At 35.2% G+C, this 21,729-nt stretch overlaps 3 protein-coding genes across 4 annotated transcripts; 2 read left to right on the top strand and 1 right to left on the bottom strand.

Moving 5' to 3' along the window:
- The first annotated feature begins 5,164 nt into the window (after positions 1-5,164).
- On the top strand, positions 5,165-10,703 carry LOC143912150 (BRISC and BRCA1-A complex member 2-like). 2 transcript variants are annotated; one of them, XM_077431376.1, is made up of 8 exons: positions 5,165-5,235; positions 5,447-5,562; positions 5,634-5,941; positions 9,652-9,836; positions 9,923-10,045; positions 10,131-10,194; positions 10,267-10,420; positions 10,487-10,703. In XM_077431376.1, exons 2-8 carry the CDS (start codon positions 5,469-5,471, stop codon positions 10,669-10,671), a joined length of 1,113 nt encoding a protein of 370 aa, XP_077287502.1. In that variant the 5' UTR covers positions 5,165-5,235; positions 5,447-5,468; the 3' UTR covers positions 10,672-10,703. The 2 variants fall into 2 exon arrangements, with proteins under 2 accessions (XP_077287502.1, XP_077287503.1); XM_077431377.1 differs by having other exon boundaries at positions 5,213-5,562.
- A 26-nt stretch (positions 10,704-10,729) lies between these two features.
- Positions 10,730-20,105, bottom strand: Gp93 (heat shock protein 90 Gp93). Its single transcript, XM_077431375.1, has 14 exons — positions 19,874-20,105; positions 16,390-16,488; positions 14,326-14,486; positions 13,998-14,240; positions 13,713-13,915; positions 13,450-13,633; positions 13,260-13,363; positions 12,999-13,188; positions 12,687-12,925; positions 12,443-12,611; positions 12,214-12,370; positions 11,918-12,143; positions 11,700-11,843; positions 10,730-11,631 (listed from the first exon to the last, which is right to left on the bottom strand). Exons 1-14 carry the CDS (start codon positions 19,920-19,922, stop codon positions 11,439-11,441), a joined length of 2,361 nt encoding a protein of 786 aa, XP_077287501.1. The 5' UTR covers positions 19,923-20,105; the 3' UTR covers positions 10,730-11,438.
- Positions 15,568-16,316, top strand: LOC143912151 (uncharacterized). The gene is made up of 3 exons (XM_077431378.1): positions 15,568-15,762; positions 15,854-16,007; positions 16,124-16,316. The coding sequence occupies exons 1-3, from the start codon at positions 15,609-15,611 to the stop codon at positions 16,287-16,289; spliced, it is 474 nt and encodes a 157-aa protein (XP_077287504.1). The 5' UTR covers positions 15,568-15,608; the 3' UTR covers positions 16,290-16,316.
- Positions 20,106-21,729: the final 1,624 nt, after the last annotated feature.

A 21,729-nucleotide genomic window follows, 5' to 3' on the forward strand; every position in this document is an offset into this window, starting at 1 on the left:
ACATTTACTTTTGAAAATACACTACCCATAGGTTGCGTCTTATAATAGAGACCGTATTCGTGTGCAAACTTGGCTAAGTTCTCTATTGTTTATCTTTGTTACTCAGCTTATGTACGAAAATTATCTTTAATGTGACCCGTGTATCTACTCACACATACATATGCACAATATACCTAAAAGTGGACAAGTCGTAGAATAATACTTAAGTGGGTGGCCTGATGGGGTGGTGGGTAATACAGGCTCCCCTCCAGTGTCGGATTAAGGAGATTACGGGTCCCAGCTTGTTGTAGTACCCGATTATTACTTTGTTTCCACGATTCGCACCTGAGGGACCACCCTGGAACGTTTCGATGCACTCAAAATTATGAAATTAGAAAACGTTGTTTGGGGTTCGTCTATCGTGACGGAGATATTCACTTATTCGTTATTGTATTATGTAGATATTATATTTGCATGGTGGAACGGATCATGGATCTGCTTCGGAATTTAATTTAGAACTTTGAAAATTTACTATTATGCTATAAGTATAGGAAAAGTTATGCGAAATTATCTCACTACTTTAATCCGAAGCTCTATTGAGTATCGCAATATGAAAAGCAAAGTGAGAAAGCATACAAAATATGTACATATATTAGTATTAAATGTATATATATATATATATATATATATATATATATATATATATATATATATATATATATATATATATATATATATATATATATTATACTACATACATACACATATTCATTTTACAGAAGTATGATAAGTGAACATGATAGGTATACAGACTCATAATATTGCAGAAGATTTAAGTTATTATACATAGATCCTGGACGTAGTATTATTTTAAGATTCGTACACTCGTCAATATTTAAGAAGAAAATAAACCATTTTAAGCACAAAATGATACTAACTACCCGATAAAGCTATCGATTTTGATATTCAACCAGAACTTCAGGTCAAAAGTGCAAGCATCAAATATGATTATTTGTATGATATAGCTAACGAATAAAGAGCAAAAAACAAAATTGGAAATATAAAAATCGTTAGGTGTTAAATTGTTAATCTTCTTTGAAGGGTTAAAAATTTGAGTTGAAACAAAAGAGAAGAGACCCAAAGAAGAGGAATAAAGGTGAAATTTCAAAATAGTGCATAGCATACCAGTAGATGGGTCGTGGGTTCAATTCCCGGCCAAATACGCTGCTGACAGATACGCTAGATGTCGCTATTAGTATTCTATGTACATACTGCTATGTTTGAAAATTATTGCATAGGTTCGTGCTCGTAGGTTCATGTGCATAGGCTCATGAACATATGTGAGAAAATTGTACAAAGGTTCATCGTCTAAATCAGTGTTTCCTAACCTTTTGTGTGCCTCGCCCCACTTCCATGTCTCAAAAATTTGCCACTACCCTTATCATAATTATATAACTCACCAAATAATAATAATAAAATAAATAATTCATTAATACAGCCATCATAAACAGAAGTTATCATTACAGTATCTAGTCTCGAGTCACTGTCTCTAGTTAATTCGTCCATTTGTATCAAGACTTTTTTTCTTGTTCTCAACTTTTCAATAAGTTGTGTTCCTTTGACATCTTTGTCACCTACATATGTATTTCCAGAACTTTTTTCAGAAAAACTGATATAACAGAAATAAATAGATTGTATAGTAGTCTGATTTTTTCCAGATTTACTCCGAGTAGTAATAAAAAAACCTGTTTGTCTGGTAGCCTACGCTCATAATTGGATGATGTATGACTGGAATTTTAATATTCTATCTTCCATTTGAGCCTCGCGGGGATTTTTTGTATTTACGGCTGGTTCTTATGTTACATATATACATATGTATGTATATTATACATATGTATATTGGTGCTTGCCGTGGATGCAAAACAAACCCTACTATGTGTTCTGTTATTTGATATTTTTTATTGTGTAACTTTTATGCATATTTTTTATCACATTTTTCTACTTTTACTTTTTTATTTTTATTCGTATGTATTTTTTTCCTTGTTTTCTTGTCTAAACCATTGTAGCGCAATAGGTTCTTCCTTTAATGTCACAATAGTCAAGAAATATAAATAAATAAATATATAATGAAAAACTAGCTTCGGGAGTATGATTTTCCCGATCATTTTGTGAAGAGAACAATAAATTTGTTGATATTTTTTCAAATTTCTCAATTGCAGTATCAAAAACTAATTTTAGCATATGAAATTCTTAACAAAAAAATATGTAACAAATGTTGATGATTTTCTCACTACCCCCCCCCCCCCCCCTCCCTCCTACCCCTAAAACATTTAAATTGCCCCTCCGCCCCGGTGGGAAACACCAGTTTAAAGTCCAACTCTCCCTAGGAAGATAAAATATATTTACTGTGATTCTTTCCGTAAACAGAACGTCTGGTGTTTTGAGAAAATTGAGGAATGTTATATCTTTCGTTTGTTGTATTAAAATTACAAACATTATGGCTATTCAAATAAAATAAAGTGAAAATTTGATATTTTATGGCGTACTTTATGTAATAAAAGGAAAAGCAACCATACCAATGAAAAGTAAAATAAATAAATAAATAAAATACAAACAACAACAGCAGCCTTACAAACAACAAAAAAATGGCCGAGGGGGTGTTCGATTAATCATTCCGTTTCGATTTCATTTGTAGCGAGAAGTTTAAGTGAATTGTACAAAAAAAAAAGCAGAAATGGAAACGAATCGCGATTAAAAGGAATCGCCTACTCGTGATCAAAGCGAGAAAAATATATTTAATTACGAGAAGAAAACGACACGTTAATGAACCCAATTAATATATTTTCTTTTAATTTGAATTTTTCATTCAAAGCACACAACTCACATCCACCTGAAAAATACGTATTGAATATTAAACACGCGCAAGAAAACATCTAAATATGGATCTGAAGCTTTTATTAAAACTTTCGAATTCTGATATATTTTTGATGCGTACATACATATATGTATGCATATACAATGTATATGTCGATTTTCACAACGGACGAATTCACAATGAAAGCTTCGGTTTTTGGTTCAATCGGTGCCGGGTGGCTTTTGTAAAATATTGCTGAGTCGCTTTTAAGCAGCCGCCATAAACCAAACAAAAACCAAATAGTGAAAAACCACTTTTCAAGCGAGATAGGGAAATATGGGGGCTATGGAAGGGGGACGGGAGCTCTGGAGGAATTTTCCCAGAATGAAAAATAAACTAGTCCTTTCAAATTCGAATATGATTGGCACATTGTCCGAACAGTCGAATTCGGTAATAATTAAATATGGATATGTGGATTTTCGGTCGGCGAATGCACGCCAAACATTACACATTCGATGCCAATAACACAATTGACGTTTCAAATTCAATATTTACAATTCAATCACAATTATTTTTGTACGCGTTCAAATATTTTCAAACAGTATATTGATATAAATTAACAACTAAAATATATGTACATACATATGTAAGTTTGTCAATTACTATGTAGTCTGTTCCTCGACTTCCCAAAATCAACTGTAGAATTTTTATTGCAGTTTTCATATATACCTATGCATACATAGATAGTTTTGACAGTTCTTATAAAACTGGTATTCTCTCATAGATGCGTTTCTACTTTCGTTGGTTGTTTAAAGGCGCAAACAACAGTGGGAAAAAAATACATACGTACTTTTGGCTTTTGATTTGAACTGGACGACTACTTAGAGTGATTTGAAAGCTGAAAAGTACTACAAATGAAGTAAGATGTAAGATCTTTCGATTTTCGATCTTTGCCTTCCGATATTTGCGTTTTCGGTAATTTCACATTCCGGCTCGTCACGGAGACCGATTTTTAATATGCGCTTTTTTTCCTAAAACTCTATCAGACTTTTGGGAAAATACCTGTATTTTGGTTATTTTTTAAAACAATTTGATAAGAAAGAATGATATAACAGGTACGATTTCACATGGACACAAAGTAAGCGTGGATCGAAAAATAATAATCATTTAGCATTATATAAATATATATGTATTTTTATGTACATATAGAATAATATAAAATATCAATGAACAAGAGAAGTACTGGGATGATATCTGAGATAATGTAAAAGGGTAATGTAGAAATGTAGAAATGTAAAAGGGATGTAGAAGAGTGAGAGAATTTAGATTGTAAAAGGAAAAAAGTAAAGGAAGGAATTGTATAATGTAAAAAGTAAGGCCGCAAGATGGTTCGGTGATCATTTCTCAAAAAGCGATCTCGTGTCACTAAAATATCGATCACGGAACATCTGACACCCAAAAATTCCATCAATCGAAAGCTTCCCACGCGAAATATTGTACTAACGAGAACTTGAGTCCCAGATATTGGTAGCAACGATTGTCGTGCGCGAATAAAGTATTAATAAAGACGAACGGTTTGAATAAAAAATAATGATTTATTGATATATTCAGTACAGGAGCTGATTACGGACTAACTTAAGTTCTAACAGTATTGAGTTTATTTACTCTTTTTTAAAACAATGAAGTGTTGAAGACACGTGTCGTATAATTTCGGTTAATCAGTGTTTAAGGTGTGCCTTATCTTTACTTGTTAGTCGTTTTATTTACTAACATTGATTACACATCATGTGACAATGAAGGAGTCATACATGATGGTAACGAATTGGTGATATCACAACATAATGGTAGAGGGTTGTCCTCAGCCTTTAACTCGCGCGATCGCAATTTGCGCAATAATCCATTCCCCCCGCAAGACATATGGTTAAATGAAATTAGAAAGATGTGTGGTGGGTTGAGATGGATAAGCTTGCGCAAAAAAAGGAAGCGTGTTAGAAAGGCCTCCGCAGTATAAATGATGATGATATAATTAGACATAGTGACGCTCTAGAAAAAAACTGTCATTATAGCAAAAGTTGTAATAATAATAATATAATAATGTCGGGCTTTATGCAAATATATTATTATATAATGTATTGCGTATGTATTATGCAAAGTAGTTACATTGTAAATAAAAAACTGATTTTAATACCACAAAATAAAATAAATTGGATAACACCTCTAAGTTACAAGTGAAATAAAAACCGAAAATGTATAAATATTGTATTAACTATATTGAAAAAAATGTTTGGAAACTCTAATTTTACCATAATACTGATAGTTTTAAGAATATTTATTAATAAAAAAAACTCTAGGACATGGACGATAAATTCGACGCTAAGGCTACTGTCAAATTGGTCTGACAGGTACCGATTGTCTTTCTTTTAGGCATCGTTTTGCTATATATTCCCATTAATTCTTATCAAAATATACTAAACACTTTAAAAACTTATTTTATACTTTACAATAATTTCAAAACTTGCCCCATATTACAATCATAAATTTATTCGGTTATGCAGAAATTCTAAATTTCATCCCAAAAAATTAACAAACTCATAAATGTAATTTTAAAACCAGAATCACCATCAGTAGTTAAAAAATGCCAGCCAGAGACACCAGTGGTGGATTGTTGGCCAAAATATGTGCTTCATTCCGGCCGTACCTTCAAGAATTATGGAGGGATATAAATTTCGGTAGGTAATTCTATACAAATTTAAAAAAAAATGAAATGAAGTTCAACTCGTAATTATTTTGTGTATTATAGGATTGTGCCGGTCTAAAGTTGACATTGAAAAGCTGAAATGTTCCAGCAGCGACAAGAATACCCTCGCCGACCAATTCACACTAGTTCTCCCGTACGCCGGAAGCCATCTCCGATGGGAAGTCATCTTCGACGCCACTCATCCATATTTCGCTCCGGATTTTCGATTCGACGATGACAGCTTTCTATCGAACATTACCGTCGAGTTCATCGAAAACAACGTACCCAGCCTGGCCAATTGGGATGTCGACAATCCCAAAGCCCTCAGCAACGTCATCACCGAGCTTATGAGTCTATATAGAGACCATCAGGTGATTGCCAATTACATATTAACTTAAAAACCACGATATTATAACACCCACAGCAACATATAACCAGAGAGATGTAATAAGAATAGAGGGGCCCTTACGAATAAATAATTAATACGCTACATCGCACGGAATACAATCGGATCAATTTACTTATAAAAATGTATCCCATGTTGTTTATTGTGTGTTTTTGAATGTATTGTGCAATTTTTACCGATGCTTGCCCATCTTACGAGTAATATAAACAAACAGATAAGTTTTTATCGGACATACGTCGAGCACCAAGCTTCAAATACGACTGATGCTAAAATTATTTAGATCTGTCCGTAGACAGAATGTCACTTGACAACAATATAACAACTAAAGCCACTTCTATTAATATTACATTTCTCTGCATATAACACATAAAAAAACGGTTCAAATCATTCATGACTAACCGCACGTACTGTACATTTTACAGTTCAAGTGTACGTTTCGTTCGTTGATAAACATACTAGTTTTTAGCCAGCAGTTTGGCTTAGTGATAGCGTATATATTTAGCATCACTGAGGTCATAGGTTCGTGTCCTCGCCACTGCTGGTTAGATTTGGGGGTTTTGTGACTCCAAATCGATCGTTTCTCTATCAGAGTTTGCCAATTTTATCTGATCATTGCTGAAACGGTTCCTGAAAATTGGTATTAAATCTAATCCTGTTGTCACAAAAATCTGCCTGTGTATAATTTGTATTAATTATACACAGTAATCTGAAATCCATAGATGTCACTATGATTATTATTTCTGATTAATTGTTATATTCTATATATTCTGATTGTATATGTATGTATTACTGTATTTCTGATTTCTGATTGTTTATGTATTTCATTAACGTACACCCGTCGCATTGGAGCAAATCTGTAATGGCGAGTGTGTATTGATTTGTGACAATAAAATAAATAAAATAAAATACGCGAACCAATCTGGTCAGTTATAGTGAACACAAAAGAACAAATTTACAAATGAACTAGTTTGTTCATGCACGAGTTACAATATGTAAGATAAAAATTTACCAAAGCGGAAACTTTGAATCTTTACTAAGATTTTCGTTCCCTTTTTAAATGACTTTTACTATTGCGTTAATTCTTTCAGTCGCTTTTGATCAGCGAAGAAGTAACAAGTGCGTGTATTCAGAGCAGATACGTATTTCGTAACATACCTATGTTTAATTATTTTCAATTGCTGATGAATCCTTCATCGAATTTCGAGAAAATTTGCAACTCGATCAAATCTATAATGCAGATGAAACAAAGGCCTGTACTGGAAGTGCTTGCCGACAAAAACGCTGGCTTCAATGAGAGAAAAGTCCACTCCTGGACATAAATCGCCCAAAGAAAGGATAACTGTCATGTGTTGCGGAAACGCATCAGGAACTCATGAAATGAAACTTTTGATGATTGGGAAAGTAAAGAAACCTCGATCTTTTAATGGAACTGAAATGAAAATTCTTCCCGTTGATTATTATAGTCAGAAAGGGGCATGGATGGACAGGGAGATTTTTGAAGATTGGTTAAAAAAAAATGGGTTCCAGAAGTGCAAGATTTTTTAAAAAAATAAGGGATTGCCATAGAAAGCAGTATTGTTATTAGATAATGCTCCTTCTCTGATAAACAAACGATGGACTTACGGTTACAAAATTTTTGCTCCCTAATGTGACATCTTCGATTCAGCCCATGGACCAAGATGTTATATCATCAATGAAACGTCTTTACTGTCTAAATCTTCTGAAAACTCTTGTTGAGCAAGATGACAACCTGTTCAATTTCTGGAAAAAAATGACGATATTGGATACTATACACGGAATAACACAATCTTGGTCAAAAGTAAAGCCAGTAACACTTTTTCGATTATGGAGAAAGATTCGTCCTGACATGGAAACAGATTTAGTGGATTCTGAAGAGAATGAAGCAAATGATATATCTGAAATATGTGGATTATTGGAAAATTTTTTGAAAACATCGAGAAATGGCTCAATCATGATTTAAGTGAGCCAAGTTTTAAACCGGTCTCCGTGACTTGACAGAATGTTAAATGACAGAAAACGCAAATATCGGAAGGCAAAGATCGAAAATCGAAAGATCTTAAGTCGAAAGATCAAAAAAAAATGGTGCATGGTCAACGGTACATACTCACTTAATTTGCGCGAGCAGGATACAACAGGAACAAGAGAAACAGGCTTTTCCTCCCGTATTAATGTGCGCGCGCAGAATACGGGAGGAAAAGCATGTTCCTCTTGTTCCTGTTGTATCCTGCTCGCGCAAATTAAGTGAGTATGTACCGTTTACCATGCACCATTTTTTTTTTTGATCTTTCGACTTAAGATCTTTCGATTTTCGATCTTTGCCTTCCGATATTTGCGTTTTCTGTCATTTAACATTCTGTCAAGTCACGTAGACCCGTTTTAAACGTATGGATGATGCAGATATCGTTTCTTTTATTTCTCAAGAGGAAGAAAATGACTGACACTACAAGTGAAAAAGATACCATTGGTTACATTACTCATAAAACGGTACAACACTAGTACTAACTACTAACGGCCACTTATCTGCTTAACTATGAACGTTTTTCTTAATAATGAGTAATAAAATTATGAAACAAGAATTTGTGTTGTAAATATGATTTTACAGTCGAAACTAAGTCAAAATTTGATGATTCGGATTATGCGTGCCCTTCCTCCCCAGCATTAGCCCAGATAATCAAGTGTACTGTACTTATTTTTGGCACAGCAATTATACTAGATTTTGAATTAAAGATCTGTAAAAATTGCACATATTTTTAAACGCTCATACGCAGCAAAAAATATTATCATATTGGAATTCACTGGGTCAAACTTAGTAAAGATAAGTCTACGCTTCGGTAAGTAAAAAGCGTGATTTTTTGTTGCTCAGTGTTATTACGCATAATAAGTATTTTAAATCGTTTGTAACATTCTCCATGTATGTATATGTATATATATATATATATATACTTATCATGGGTTGCAATATTTTTAATATTAGCGGAAACGGGAATTATAGTAATCTTTCAATGCGGTTTCCATAGGATTTCCCTTTTGAATACTTGACGTTGACATCTCAAAAGGTTTGATAGCTAATAGTTTCATGGGACACCTTGTAAGTCTATTTCAAGATAGCTTTTGACTGTTAGCACTAAAACCAATAGTTCACGTATGAACAAACTAGTACGTTCATGAACAAACCAGAGTGTAACACTTAAACTGTAACATATACTCTATATATTTATTTCTGAAAAGATTTTAGCGCGCATTTTACAAAATACATAAGATTTCTATTAATAAAATATACGCATACATATGTACATATTTTAGAAATTTGATTCTTAGAATCACTAATCAAGACAAAGTTTAATCCTCTCCACTTCTAGAAAAAGAAATATATAATAAATCTGAAATAATTAATTATTTATAATATTAGTAGATGAATTACCAGGCGCTGCTCAGGCACGTGAAAGTTTGTCTTTCTTCACCAATGTCTTCCACTTGGCAAACATGGCTAATCTAATACTAAACATTCATTTGTTTTTTCTTTAAATTTATTTGAATATTTTACGACAGCCAATCAGAATCGATTTACGCACACACACACATACAACAGTTTTTGTTTTATATATAAGCTTCATACGCACATAGCATATTGAAACATTACTAATGATTTTTCAGAAATTGCTTCTGTGCGAAGACGAAAACTCTCGTGCCTATTTTGAATATACAGCCCTCATCGGAGACTCCTTGACTCCAGAGAACGATGTTGAAATTTTAGTCGGCAAAGGAGAATCAGTCAATTTCATGATCAAACTCAACATTGAAGAATCACAATTGCCTTCTCTCTTTCCGGAAGAGTTGACGTAAATACCCATTATATTTTAGATCATTTCCATACCCTCCATGGTGAATACTCATTATTTTATACATCATTTTCTTTTCTCGTCAGCATACACGAGAATCCAGGAGGCGAATGCGCAGTAATACTGGTGAAATACCCCAATCCGAATAAAGCGGATTTAATAATGTCTCCATTGGTCTCGAGAGTCGTCGGCGACATTGATTTGCCTCCGTACGTACATAAATACGATAAAACTATAATAATCATCATACCTACATACATACACTAAGTCTAATAAATTTGATTTTATTTTTAGGATGCATCCTACAGGTGTACTCATGGACTATGTTCCCACCGTGACCGATATAATAAACAAAAAAGTAAGAAAATATTCCATATTGTAACCGAGAACTGTGTTATGATTTATAAACGTTAATGTGCAATCTTTTCAGATAATAAGCGTTTATCAGAATGAGAAATTAAAACAGCAAGTCATATCTCGGTTCATAGTCAAATACGAAGGTTGCGTTCTTGAACATGATTCCAACAAAGCGTCATTTCTGCTGCATCTGAAGGATTTTTATTGTATTCTCCAGATTGAAATCGGTGCGTGTGTAATTCTCATCGGCAGTACATATTGAAACGTCTTTTTAACCGAACTTTATTTTACAGAAGATCCGGAAAGTCCTCCGATGCTTGCTTTGCGATCAATCTACCACAGCCAGGAAGGACGTCCAAGGTTCAAGCTTCTAACATCGACCCAGCAGTACGACAGCATGGAAAAGTACATCACTGAAGAAATTGATATTTTCCGACTAGAGTGTAGTGGCGAAACGAGCGGAAACAATCTTGAATGATTTTTCTTCATATTTCAAGACAAAGACTGATTAAAAAAAAACAAAAATAAATATTTTTATATATATATAAATTCAATTTATTTGCGTAAAGTTGATTCTCTGAATATAATTTTACAATTTTTGTGACAAGTTTACATCCAGAATAAAAATTCGATACACATTGGATTTATTAAATACTGCCAAAATTTGTTGAACTTACTATGTAAATACACTATCATTCCCGTTGAAAATATATTAATAAATTATATATGTAAATCCTTCTTTTTTTCAAATCATCTCTGCAATATCCGATCAACTCTCATTCTTCTCAAAAAATTAGGAATGGATATTGTGCATGTCGTATCGAGGAATAGTGTCAATATAAAAATTCAATATCTAATGGCGTTGTAAATATAAATGCTCTCATACACACAGTCAATGTGTGTATCCTATAAATATATATTTGCAAGTAGTGAGGTTGAACTGCACGGATGTATCGAAATCGATGTACAATTGAACGTAACAGCAACTGCATTTGCTATTTTCAATAAATAAAAAAAAAAATGACCCTATAATGATGAGGCAACAATCTCAATTCCAAAAACACAAACGTACCGAGCATTGTAAGTATGTATGAGTACTAAACATTCAACAAATGAAAACAAAAAAACTAATGACTCATATGTACTTTCAATACCAAAATTTACAGACTTTCTCGCGCGCTTCATCACACTTAATATAAGTTTCAGTCTATCACACTTGGAGTAAACGGATCAACGATCTGTTTTTTATAATTCTTCGTGTTCATCTGCATCGATTTCGTCCTCTTGCTGTTGATCCTTATCGGACGAATCGTCTTCTTGGCTCGACATGAAATCTTCTTCATCGGGCTGCTCATCGAGGGGAATACCGAGCGTTTGCCGCATCATCATTTCTACAGTGTGAGCAAAGTCAGCAGTCTCTTGTAACATAAATCCAGACCTAAAGAAACATTAACATTAATAACAAAAAAAAAATAATCTATTATATTTTAATCTAATTATAATCACCTCAAGGTAGCAGTTCTAAACATCATAACAGCAATCTCTTTAGCTTTTGGATCTTCAGGATTGTCCGTCACTCTTCTGAGCAGTTCTTTAATGAGGGGATGACGTGGGTTAATCTCCAAAGATTTCTTTTGATTGAGGTAATACCTAAAAAGTTTATATGATTAAAACGCGTCGGAACGGATTACAAACTCAAAACACTTATTATATTGCACACTTACGATCTCTGAGCATCGTCAGATTTCTGATGGGCATTGGCCATAGCGAGACGTTCCATATTACCGGTCCAACCGAACATACCGGCGATGAGAGCGCATGGTGAACTGCTTAACCTCTCGGAGACGAGAGCACGAGTGATCTGATCCTTAAGAGCTGAATCTCCCAACCATGTGAGCAGAGGTTCGTACGATTTTTTGAAGCTTTCTATGGCTTCCTTTTGATCTTCGCCTGAATAGTAAAATGTTCATTATTGAATATTCCACAACAATAACAAAGAATGACTCGTTAGGAAACTTACTTTCGGCAAGAGTGAATCCTTCTTTGGCAACATTCTGGAACTTCTTTCCGTCAAATTCGGGCAGGGCAGAAATGGCATATTCATCTACAGCTTCAGTCAAATACAAGACTTCATAGCCGGCCTTTGACAATCGTTCGACGAATGGCGACTTTGCTACCTAAAATTAATTGCTGGTATAACTAAGCAATATTAACTTGAGTTTAAAAAACAAACTAGTTTATGTACTTACTTCAGCTCGGTTAGCACCAGCAAGATAGTAGATTTTATCTTGTTTAGGCTTCATACGTTCTACATATTCGGACAAGAAAGTCATACTTTCATCATTTGAGGAGTGGAAGCGGAGGAGCTTGGCGAGGCGAGAACGATTGGCAGGATCCTCCATGATTCCCAATTTAATACTAAAACACAACATACACAATTTAGTAACAAGTATAACAAAACACACATTGTTCTAAAACTAAAAAAAGCCATACTTGGTAGAGAATTCCTTCCAGAACTTTTCATAATCATCTTTGTTAAGCTTCTTCAACATATCCAACGCTTTCCTAACCAACTTCTTCTTAATAACCTTAATTAATTTGTGTTGTTGTAAAGTTTCCCTTGAAACGTTCAATGGTAAATCATCAGAGTCGACAATTCCTTGAATAAATGATAGATAATTTGGCATCATATCATTGAATTCATCGGTGATAAAAACACGTCTGACATAGAGCTGTAAAAAGAACACAATAATAATTAATTACAAAATTACTATGTAAGATCTTTTCGATGTATAAAATAAATACCTTAATGTGATCAGTCTTAGTTCCGTATCTGTTGAAACCTTCGGAAGGCTGTACTTTTGGCACGAAGAGTAGACTTTTGAATGTAACCTCTCCTTCAGCAACAAAGTGAACTTTACACAACGGTTCATCCTTATCTTTGGTCAACGATTTGTAGAATGAATCGTACTCGGAATCCTCTATTTCAGCAGGCCTAAAATTATACAACAATAATAAACACATATATCGCATTAATATTATCAATATAACATTTTATTCACATACTTTCTAGTCCAAATAGGTTTGCTATCGTTGATGGCTTCCCAATCCCAAACGGTCTTTTCAATTTTTTTAGTCTTAGGTTTATCATCACTAGTATCTTCTTCAACCTGATGAATAATCGACAATTAATGATGATACGACACAAAAAATTCAAAACAATGATATCGATAACAAAAAAGTAATATGTACAAACCTGTGCTTCATCATCTTCAGATTCTGAGATGGGCTTTTCATCTTCTTCGATTGCCTCTTCAACTTCGACCGTCTTAGACGCCCACAAATAAATAGGGAAATTAATGAACTGAGAGTACTTCTTAATCAAATTTCTCACAGTATCTTGTTCCAAGAAATCAACAGCTTCGTCTTTTAAGTGCAAGCTATAAAAAACACATTAAATTAAATGAAATTTTCAATAAAACCAAATATAATACATCATATAAGAGTAAAAATGGTTACCTAATTTGAGTTCCTCGTTTGAGTGTGTCTCCACGGGGATCTTCGACGATGCTGAACTGTCCAGCGTCAGATTCCCAAATATATTGAACATCATCGTTATGTTTGGTGGTTACTGTGACTCGATCGGCGACCAAAAATGCAGAGTAAAATCCAACACCAAATTGACCGATCATATCGTTCATATCACCCTTAGTAGACGAGTCCTAATAATAAGACATATTTATTATCCACAATATTCGAAAATTAAATAAAACCATTGTACGAAAAAATAAAAAGACAACCTACCTGCATTTTAGCGAGGAAATCGGCAGTGCCAGATTTGGCAATGGTGCCGAGATTGTTAATTAAATCTTGTTTTGTCATACCGATACCGGAATCCATGATGTGCAGTGTCTTGCCGTCCTTATCAGCTCTGATCTTTATGTTCATATCGGAATTGGAGTCCAGAACGGTGGCTAAAGTCAATGACAGCAATCTAATTTTATCCAAGGCGTCGGAAGCATTGGAAATCAATTCCCTAAGGAAAATCTGAAAATTTTAAAAGCAAAAATAAATTTCAATATATTGAATGTATTGTAAGATATACATATATGTATAGACGTTGAAACCACACCTCTTTGTTTCTATACAGAGAGTTGATGATAAGTTTCATCATTCGATTCACTTCAGCCTGGAAAGCGTACTTTTCCGATTTCTCTCTCATTTCTTTAATTTGTGCTACATTCAGTCCATCAATTTTAATAGCTTCTTCTTCTCTTGCAACTACTTCTGCGTCTGTAAAAATTATTATAAAATCATTAATTTGTTATATAAAATTATTATTTATAATAAATTATCCAATGATTTTAATTTTTTTTTAATGATTCATTATGATGCTTAAATTTTTCGCTTAAACTATGAGATTGCGAATTTTTGGAAAAGTATCGTTAAAATATGTAGTATGTTTGTAAATCAAACTCTTAATCCCATCCATCAATTAAATTAAAAATTGGAATACAACTTCTTTACAGTTGTCTTCAACAATATGAATTATCAGATCAGTGTTTCTCGAACTGTGATGATTGCTATATTCATTTTTACATACATTTCAATATATTTTCAAGTAATAAAGGATATATATCTTAAAGATCATTGTATTATTCATTTGAATGAAAGATTCAATTTGAGAAGTACGTATGTATGCTACGCCAAAAAAAACCAGTCATTTTCAATATCTGGGGATTTGAAATATTATCGATAAATTCCTTGGAAAAAAAATAACGATAAACATACAAATACATTTTTTTTAAATATATTTATAGATATTTTGGATAAATATATGCAGGTATGATATCTATGAATGGATGTTTGAAACTAAATCTTTCAAATAATACTTTTTATTTTGTATGAAGTTTGGAGAATTCAAAATCACACACATAGTGTTGATGTTGAATGAAGTTTTATTAAAAACACGAAACATATGAGTTTACGGCTCATTGTGAATTAGTGTGGAAACGATCAGTAACCAAATTAAAAATATTCATAAAAATGGTCGGTAAAAAATCATTTAATGGTGAGTAAAAAACAATAAATAAAAAGACCCATAGTGGGCTAGCATAAAATTTATTTTGATAATAAAAATTGTATAACATATACGTTTCTGTAAAATTTAAAAAACATCAGCACACTAACATAATTACAAGCGAAATTTTTTTGCACAATACATATGTACATTAAAAAAAATCAATACACAAAAGCCATTGTTCGAATAAAATCAATACGGATGCTACACGCCCACATTAAAATTGTCATTTTCTATAAATTGTAAAGGAACAGGAAGTTATTGATCAAACAATCTTAAATGAATTCATAACAGTGCAATAGTTGTGAATACAATATATTCCATGTGCTTCGAAGATGAATTCACCGGCAATCTTAAAAGCCACATCTAACAAGAGCGAAGAGAATCTCGAAACGCCACAACTGCACAAAAAACCATTCAAATTAAGATTTGGAAAACAACACGACTTGGGAAGATCTTCCATATCGCCGTCAAAACCCACCGGAATATGTATGTACTAGCATTACAAATCATGTTAATAAAATAAAATAACATCCATACAAAACAAAGCATTTTAAATTTCGAATAAATTTTTTTCAAGTGCCGACTTTAACATCTAAATTTTATTCGAAGCAAGTGGAAGAATTCGAAAAGGACAAGAAGAATTCCATCGACCGCATACAGAATCACATTGACGAAATGTGCAATCAAGGTCCCAGTCAAAGATTGAAACTTCCCAGTTTAGAAAGTCACAAGTGAGCAAAATTCAATTTACAACAAACATTCATACTAATGGCATTATAATATGAATACCGTTTGCTCAATTGATAAATACATTAACGCGATAAAAACACCACATTGCTAATTATAGATACGGCTGGTATCACAATGTGCGGTTATCAGACAGGAGTACGTACGATGATAGGTTCAATTTCGGCATTAAGAGCTCGATGATGGTGAAATATCGAGTTTTGGTGTTGGCTACGGACAGAGCCATGGGTAACATAAAACCAATAGTTGTGAAAGCGAAAGCATAAGACTCGATAATATATACACACAATCTGGTAATATTATGGTGTATAATATACTATATATATAAAAATGTGTTTGTTCAGTGATATGAAATGTTTATAGTACCTGTCCGAGATCCGTCACGAGATGATCCAATGTCAACGTCGACCGTCTCCACCGAGCCTTCACCGGCGGGTAAATCATTTTCAGCAGCAAAGCACACACCTAGTGATTAGAATAAATAATCAGTACAAATTCAATGTAATAAATAATTATTATTTTATGGTAAATAAACTCGCATGTATCTAAATGTTTTGTTTTTAGTCATTTCATATATTAACCGTTTGCCTGTGGCCGTCTTCTATGGAAGTTTTGCGCGACAAGTCTGTAGCGCGGCTGTCTTCCATAGAATTTCTGAACTTTGCACGGGATTTTGAGCCTTATATGCGCCTATTTCAACTGTTTTAAGGTTCAAAATTGGTTGAATATATTACTGAGAGTTGAATGCCATCTATTCAATTTGCTTTAAATGAATATATACCAGTCAAAATTAGTTTTTTGTGGAACCATACTCAAACCTCGTTTATGTGACGTCACGTCTTCATACGTCTCAATTGTATGAAGAATGATTATTTGACAATCAAGCCAAAACTACGAGATATATTATGTATTTTATTGTTTAAAATAATACCAGATGTGTTAATTAACATATCTGATACATGAGTAAATTATAAAATCTGTAATTAAGGTCGAAAACTCGATTGCCAAATTCGCGAATAAGGTGCTGCGTACAGGGCTTGTTTGCTATATTTATTGCCGCGGGCAAAGGGTTAAATGTCCTATACAATATCAAAACCTAACAGACTACCACAGATGGACAGGGAAAGTAGGATTAAAAATTAACGTAGATAAGGCCAAACTAATGTTCAGTAGTTATTGCATGCCTGATGGCAGTTCATTAGATGATAAAATCGTAGAAGTAGTAAATAATTATTTATATTTAGGTCAAATAATAAACATGTCTGTTAGTAAAGAAGGAATAATAAAGAGACGTATGAAATTAGGATGCAGTGCATTTGGAAGAATGAATGTTGTTTTTAAGTCAAAAATGCCACTCTTCCTGAAGAAAAAGATCTTCAATCAATGCGTTTTACCAGAGATGACGTATGGATGTAAAAATTGGACGTTGAACGCCAACATAGTCAAATGCGCTCTAAGAAGTATGCTCGGCATAAGGAGGAAAGACAGGAAGTGGAATACACGTGTGAGAAGTATGACAAGGGCAGTGGGCATATTGGATAGAGTTAAGAGATTGAAATGGCACTGGGCGGGCCACGTGGTTAGAAGAATGGACGAAGGAAGTGCTAGAATGGTACCTGAGAGAAAGCAAAAGGGTAAATGGAAGACCACTGGGAAGATGGGTAGACGAAATTAGGAAAATGTGTGGAGTGAGATGGATGAGTTGCGCAAAACAGAGGCCTTCATCCTATCCAGCAGTGGATAGTGAGTGGCTGTAGATGATGATGATTTTACATATGTTGCCTTTTGAGATATCATCTACTTTTCTGATCATATGGAATCCGTTTAGTACTAATCTTAAGCGAAAAACTTCCAATTCATCAATCTGAATTAATTCTAGTTATATTTTATAACCCAAAAGATAAAAAATTTGAATAATGATACGATAGAAAGAGCTACGATTGCAAAAATTAAAATTTCAGCCCGGACTTCAGCTTTTGAATATTAACTAAACGACAATTTTTAAGTTACAGGACTCGCATCTAATCATACCGAGACCTTTTCAAAACCAAAATCTTATTATTTTACTGTCAAAGCTTCCAATAGAACTGATCCTTCTATAACCCGTTACATTTTAGTGACTATGTATGAAAATCTGTACACTCTCACTTTCTTTTTAAATAATAAAAGTGTATTATCAAAATCCAAATACTGTACAGACATAGTTCTAGCTAAAAGAATCGCTCCATATTGCATACTTTAAATACATTTTTGACTTCACAATATACAGTTGTCTTCAATCATATTATGAAATTACAAACATCAGCTTTATATTATAAAACAAATTCTTCACAAGTTGCAATCTAAAAACAGCTTGCATGGCTCGGAACCATGTCCTTGACTGAGGATAATCATATTAAATTTTAAATACAATTCGATACAAGAATAGCAGAATCCCAATATATACAGTGTATAAAACATACCTAAAATACGGCAAATGAAATAAATCTGCATGTAACAAAAACGTGTCAAAATCTTATGCATTTAAGAGTCTCCAATGATTTATATATCCCAGCATTCCCAATAGAAATGCCGTAAGATAAAAAAAAAAACGAGTAACATCATACTCCTTCTTATAAAAGTGCACAGTCTCGATGAGAAACCAGTATTTCGAATCAAATAGGCACGAAATCTCGGAGCCAGTCTCCGAGATGCTGCAGGCCAATGTGTCAAACATATCATTGCACAACTAGGGTTGTTAAAATGATACACATTCTGCATAACAAATCCAATATATCCTATTATGTGACGATCAAATCTCCATCTGCCTACAAACGGTATTTCCAAATCTTCAGATAACTCTCACCGATATTGTAAGAGTGAAATAAGGAAACGTAGAGCCCGGTACATGAGACTATGTGGCACTTTTTATCAAACTTATGTTATAAAATATGATGATCTATCCACGTAAATGAGATCCTCCCGAAGAAATGACGATCTGATATCGCCCTAGTACATACATATGTAGTTTTCAGTCACCAAAAATTGTGAATGATTAAATAAAGCAGATAAAATATGATTAATGAAAAGGTTTAGTTATGATTAATGACGGTCAGATAGAAAATGATCTCGGCTTATCTATTTTGTGGACACGGCAGTATGTATTTGAGTTACGTGTCTAATCCAGGAAACAATCGGTGTAATTTGGACATGTCTATTCAGATATCGCATCGAACTGAATTCCTGTATGGAAGAGTGCAACGTGTCGAAGAGTGAGGAGCGAGGAGTGAGGAGTGAGGAGTGAGGAGTGAGGAGTGAGGAGCGAGGAGCGAAGAGTGAGGAGTGAGGAGTGAGGAGTGAGGAGTGAGGAGTGAGGAGTGAGGAGTGAGGAGTGAGGAGCGAGGAGCGAGGAGCGAGGAGTGAGGAGTGAGGAGTGAGGAGTGAGGAGCGAGGAGCGAAGAGTGAGGAGTGAGGAGTGAGGAGTGAGGAGTGAGGAGTGAGGAGTGAGGAGTGAGGAGTGAGGAGCGAGGAGCGAGGAGTGAGGAGTGAGGAGTGAGGAGCGAGGAGCGAGGAGCGAGGAGTGAGGAGTGAGGAGTGAGGAGTGAGGAGCGAGGAGCGAAGAGTGAGGAGTGAGGAGTGAGGAGTGAGGAGTGAGGAGTGAGGAGTGAGGAGTGAGGAGCGAGGAGCGAGGAGCGAGGAGTGAGGAGTGAGGAGTGAGGAGTGAGGAGCGAGGAGCGAAGAGTGAGGAGTGAGGAGTGAGGAGTGAGGAGTGAGGAGTGAGGAGTGAGGAGTGAGGAGTGAGGAGCGAGGAGTGAGGAGTGAGGAGTGAGGAGTGAGGAGTGAGGAGCGAGGAGTGAGGAGCGAGGAGTACCTGTGCAGAGGACGAAAGCGCAGAGCAGCGGCAGCAGCAGGCGAGCCATCCTGCCGGTTGAAGATCTCGCAGACGGACCTCACAATCTGACAGATGACTCCGTAGTGATCGGCACGCGTTTTGGACTATCAAGTAGATGAAGTGTCGCTGGCACAACGCTTCTTGCGAAGCCACGCCGACCAATCAGAAGCCACCACGCACGACGATCGACCAATCGTGTCGCTCTTTCTTTGACTCGTACAAATGGAGCTCGCCGATTGGTCCACACATGCCGGTAGCCGTAATGTCAGATTAATCTGCCTTGAACGCAAATCTTATAATTGTCAGATTGTTTTCCAGAAAAAATCTTTATTTTTCAACGATAAATACATTTATAGGTTAATTTATGTTTATGCTGCTCTTAAAATTTGTTGGTGATAAGTAATTCGCAATAATTCACAAAATAAGTAAATGGATCCTCCGCCATTACGATGGTGCAAAAATATCGTGTAAGACACGTTTTAAATCTGCCCGGCGAGATTGTCGTTGACGTCTGTGGCGGCTCGCTTATACGACATGGTCGAGTTTGGTTGCCTTCCTGCGAGTGGGAACCAACTCGGCTGGGTTCGGAGAGCTACTACTTACTCTGTCTTCAGCTGTCATATAATAAACACGTGCATTAACATGCCAGTCGTCTCATTCGTTCATCCTCCATACGTCTATCCACCGTTTTTTTATTAGTTTTGTAGGAATCTCGTCATCGTCATCGTCATCGAAACATTCGAGAATATTCCGCAACAACAAACCACATTCCTTGCAGAACTCACACACGTAAACAAGCGGAACGAAACCCAGACGACGCACACCTGCAACCATTATATTAAACTCAAGCGGAACGCCCCTACCAGTCGAGTGGAACCAAAACGGTCGAAACACGCCACCAACATTAAACTACATCGAGGGGAACGGCGCCAATCGTTCCAGAAAATTCTACCCCTCGACAAAAGAACATTCCTCGCTTACGCATCAACAAACCACCACCATCGGTCAGGTGATTCCAGAAACACTATAAAAGGAGGTACAACCCAAACAACGCCAGTCGACCCACAGCAGCAAGCGTCGACACACAGCAGCAGACCAGTCGACATATAGCTCCTGACCAGCCACCACTACACTACGCGGACTTGGAAGATCAACCAGCCGGACGAGCCAGCAACACACTGCCGTATCCAGAGACCTTCCGAACATAGCCGAACAACGAGCCAGCAACACACTGCCGCATCCAGAGACCTTCTGAACATAGCTGAATGCCGAGCCAGCGACACTCTACCATATCCAGAGACCGCTGAACGACATACTTTTGCCAACAATTAATCATACTTGTGTATACGTGTTACTACCAAATAAATACCAAATCCAACATATACATAGCTGTATTTAATACCGAACACATACGAACCCGTCTATAATACATGGCGGACTGGTGGTGAAGAAGACCTTCACAACTAGACTAGTCCCCATAGTTTTAAACATAGATGGCGATAGTAAAATAAAATAATGGTATTTTTATTCAAAATAATAATTTTATATACAAACTAGTTGAACCCTGGCATGCGTTGCAATGCCATAATAACGTATGCAATTCCCGTTATCGTTCTCGTTCCCGTTCCCGTTCCCGTTCTCGTTCCCGTTCCCATTGGGAAAAACGCAGGTAGCGAACACATTTGAAAATATTGCGTTGCAATGACACTCATTCCCGTTTTTCTCTTTTCCTTTCCCGAAACTTACACGAAAAAGGGAAATTCTAGAAAAAAGTTTTATTAAAAACATACCTCTTCTATCTATATAGTATATATAATATATAAAAATGAATGTCT

The sequence above is a fragment of the Arctopsyche grandis genome, chromosome 5, assembly GCF_051622035.1.
Source record: "Arctopsyche grandis isolate Sample6627 chromosome 5, ASM5162203v2, whole genome shotgun sequence".
In the NCBI taxonomy this organism is placed as follows: Eukaryota; Metazoa; Arthropoda; class Insecta; order Trichoptera; family Hydropsychidae; genus Arctopsyche; species Arctopsyche grandis.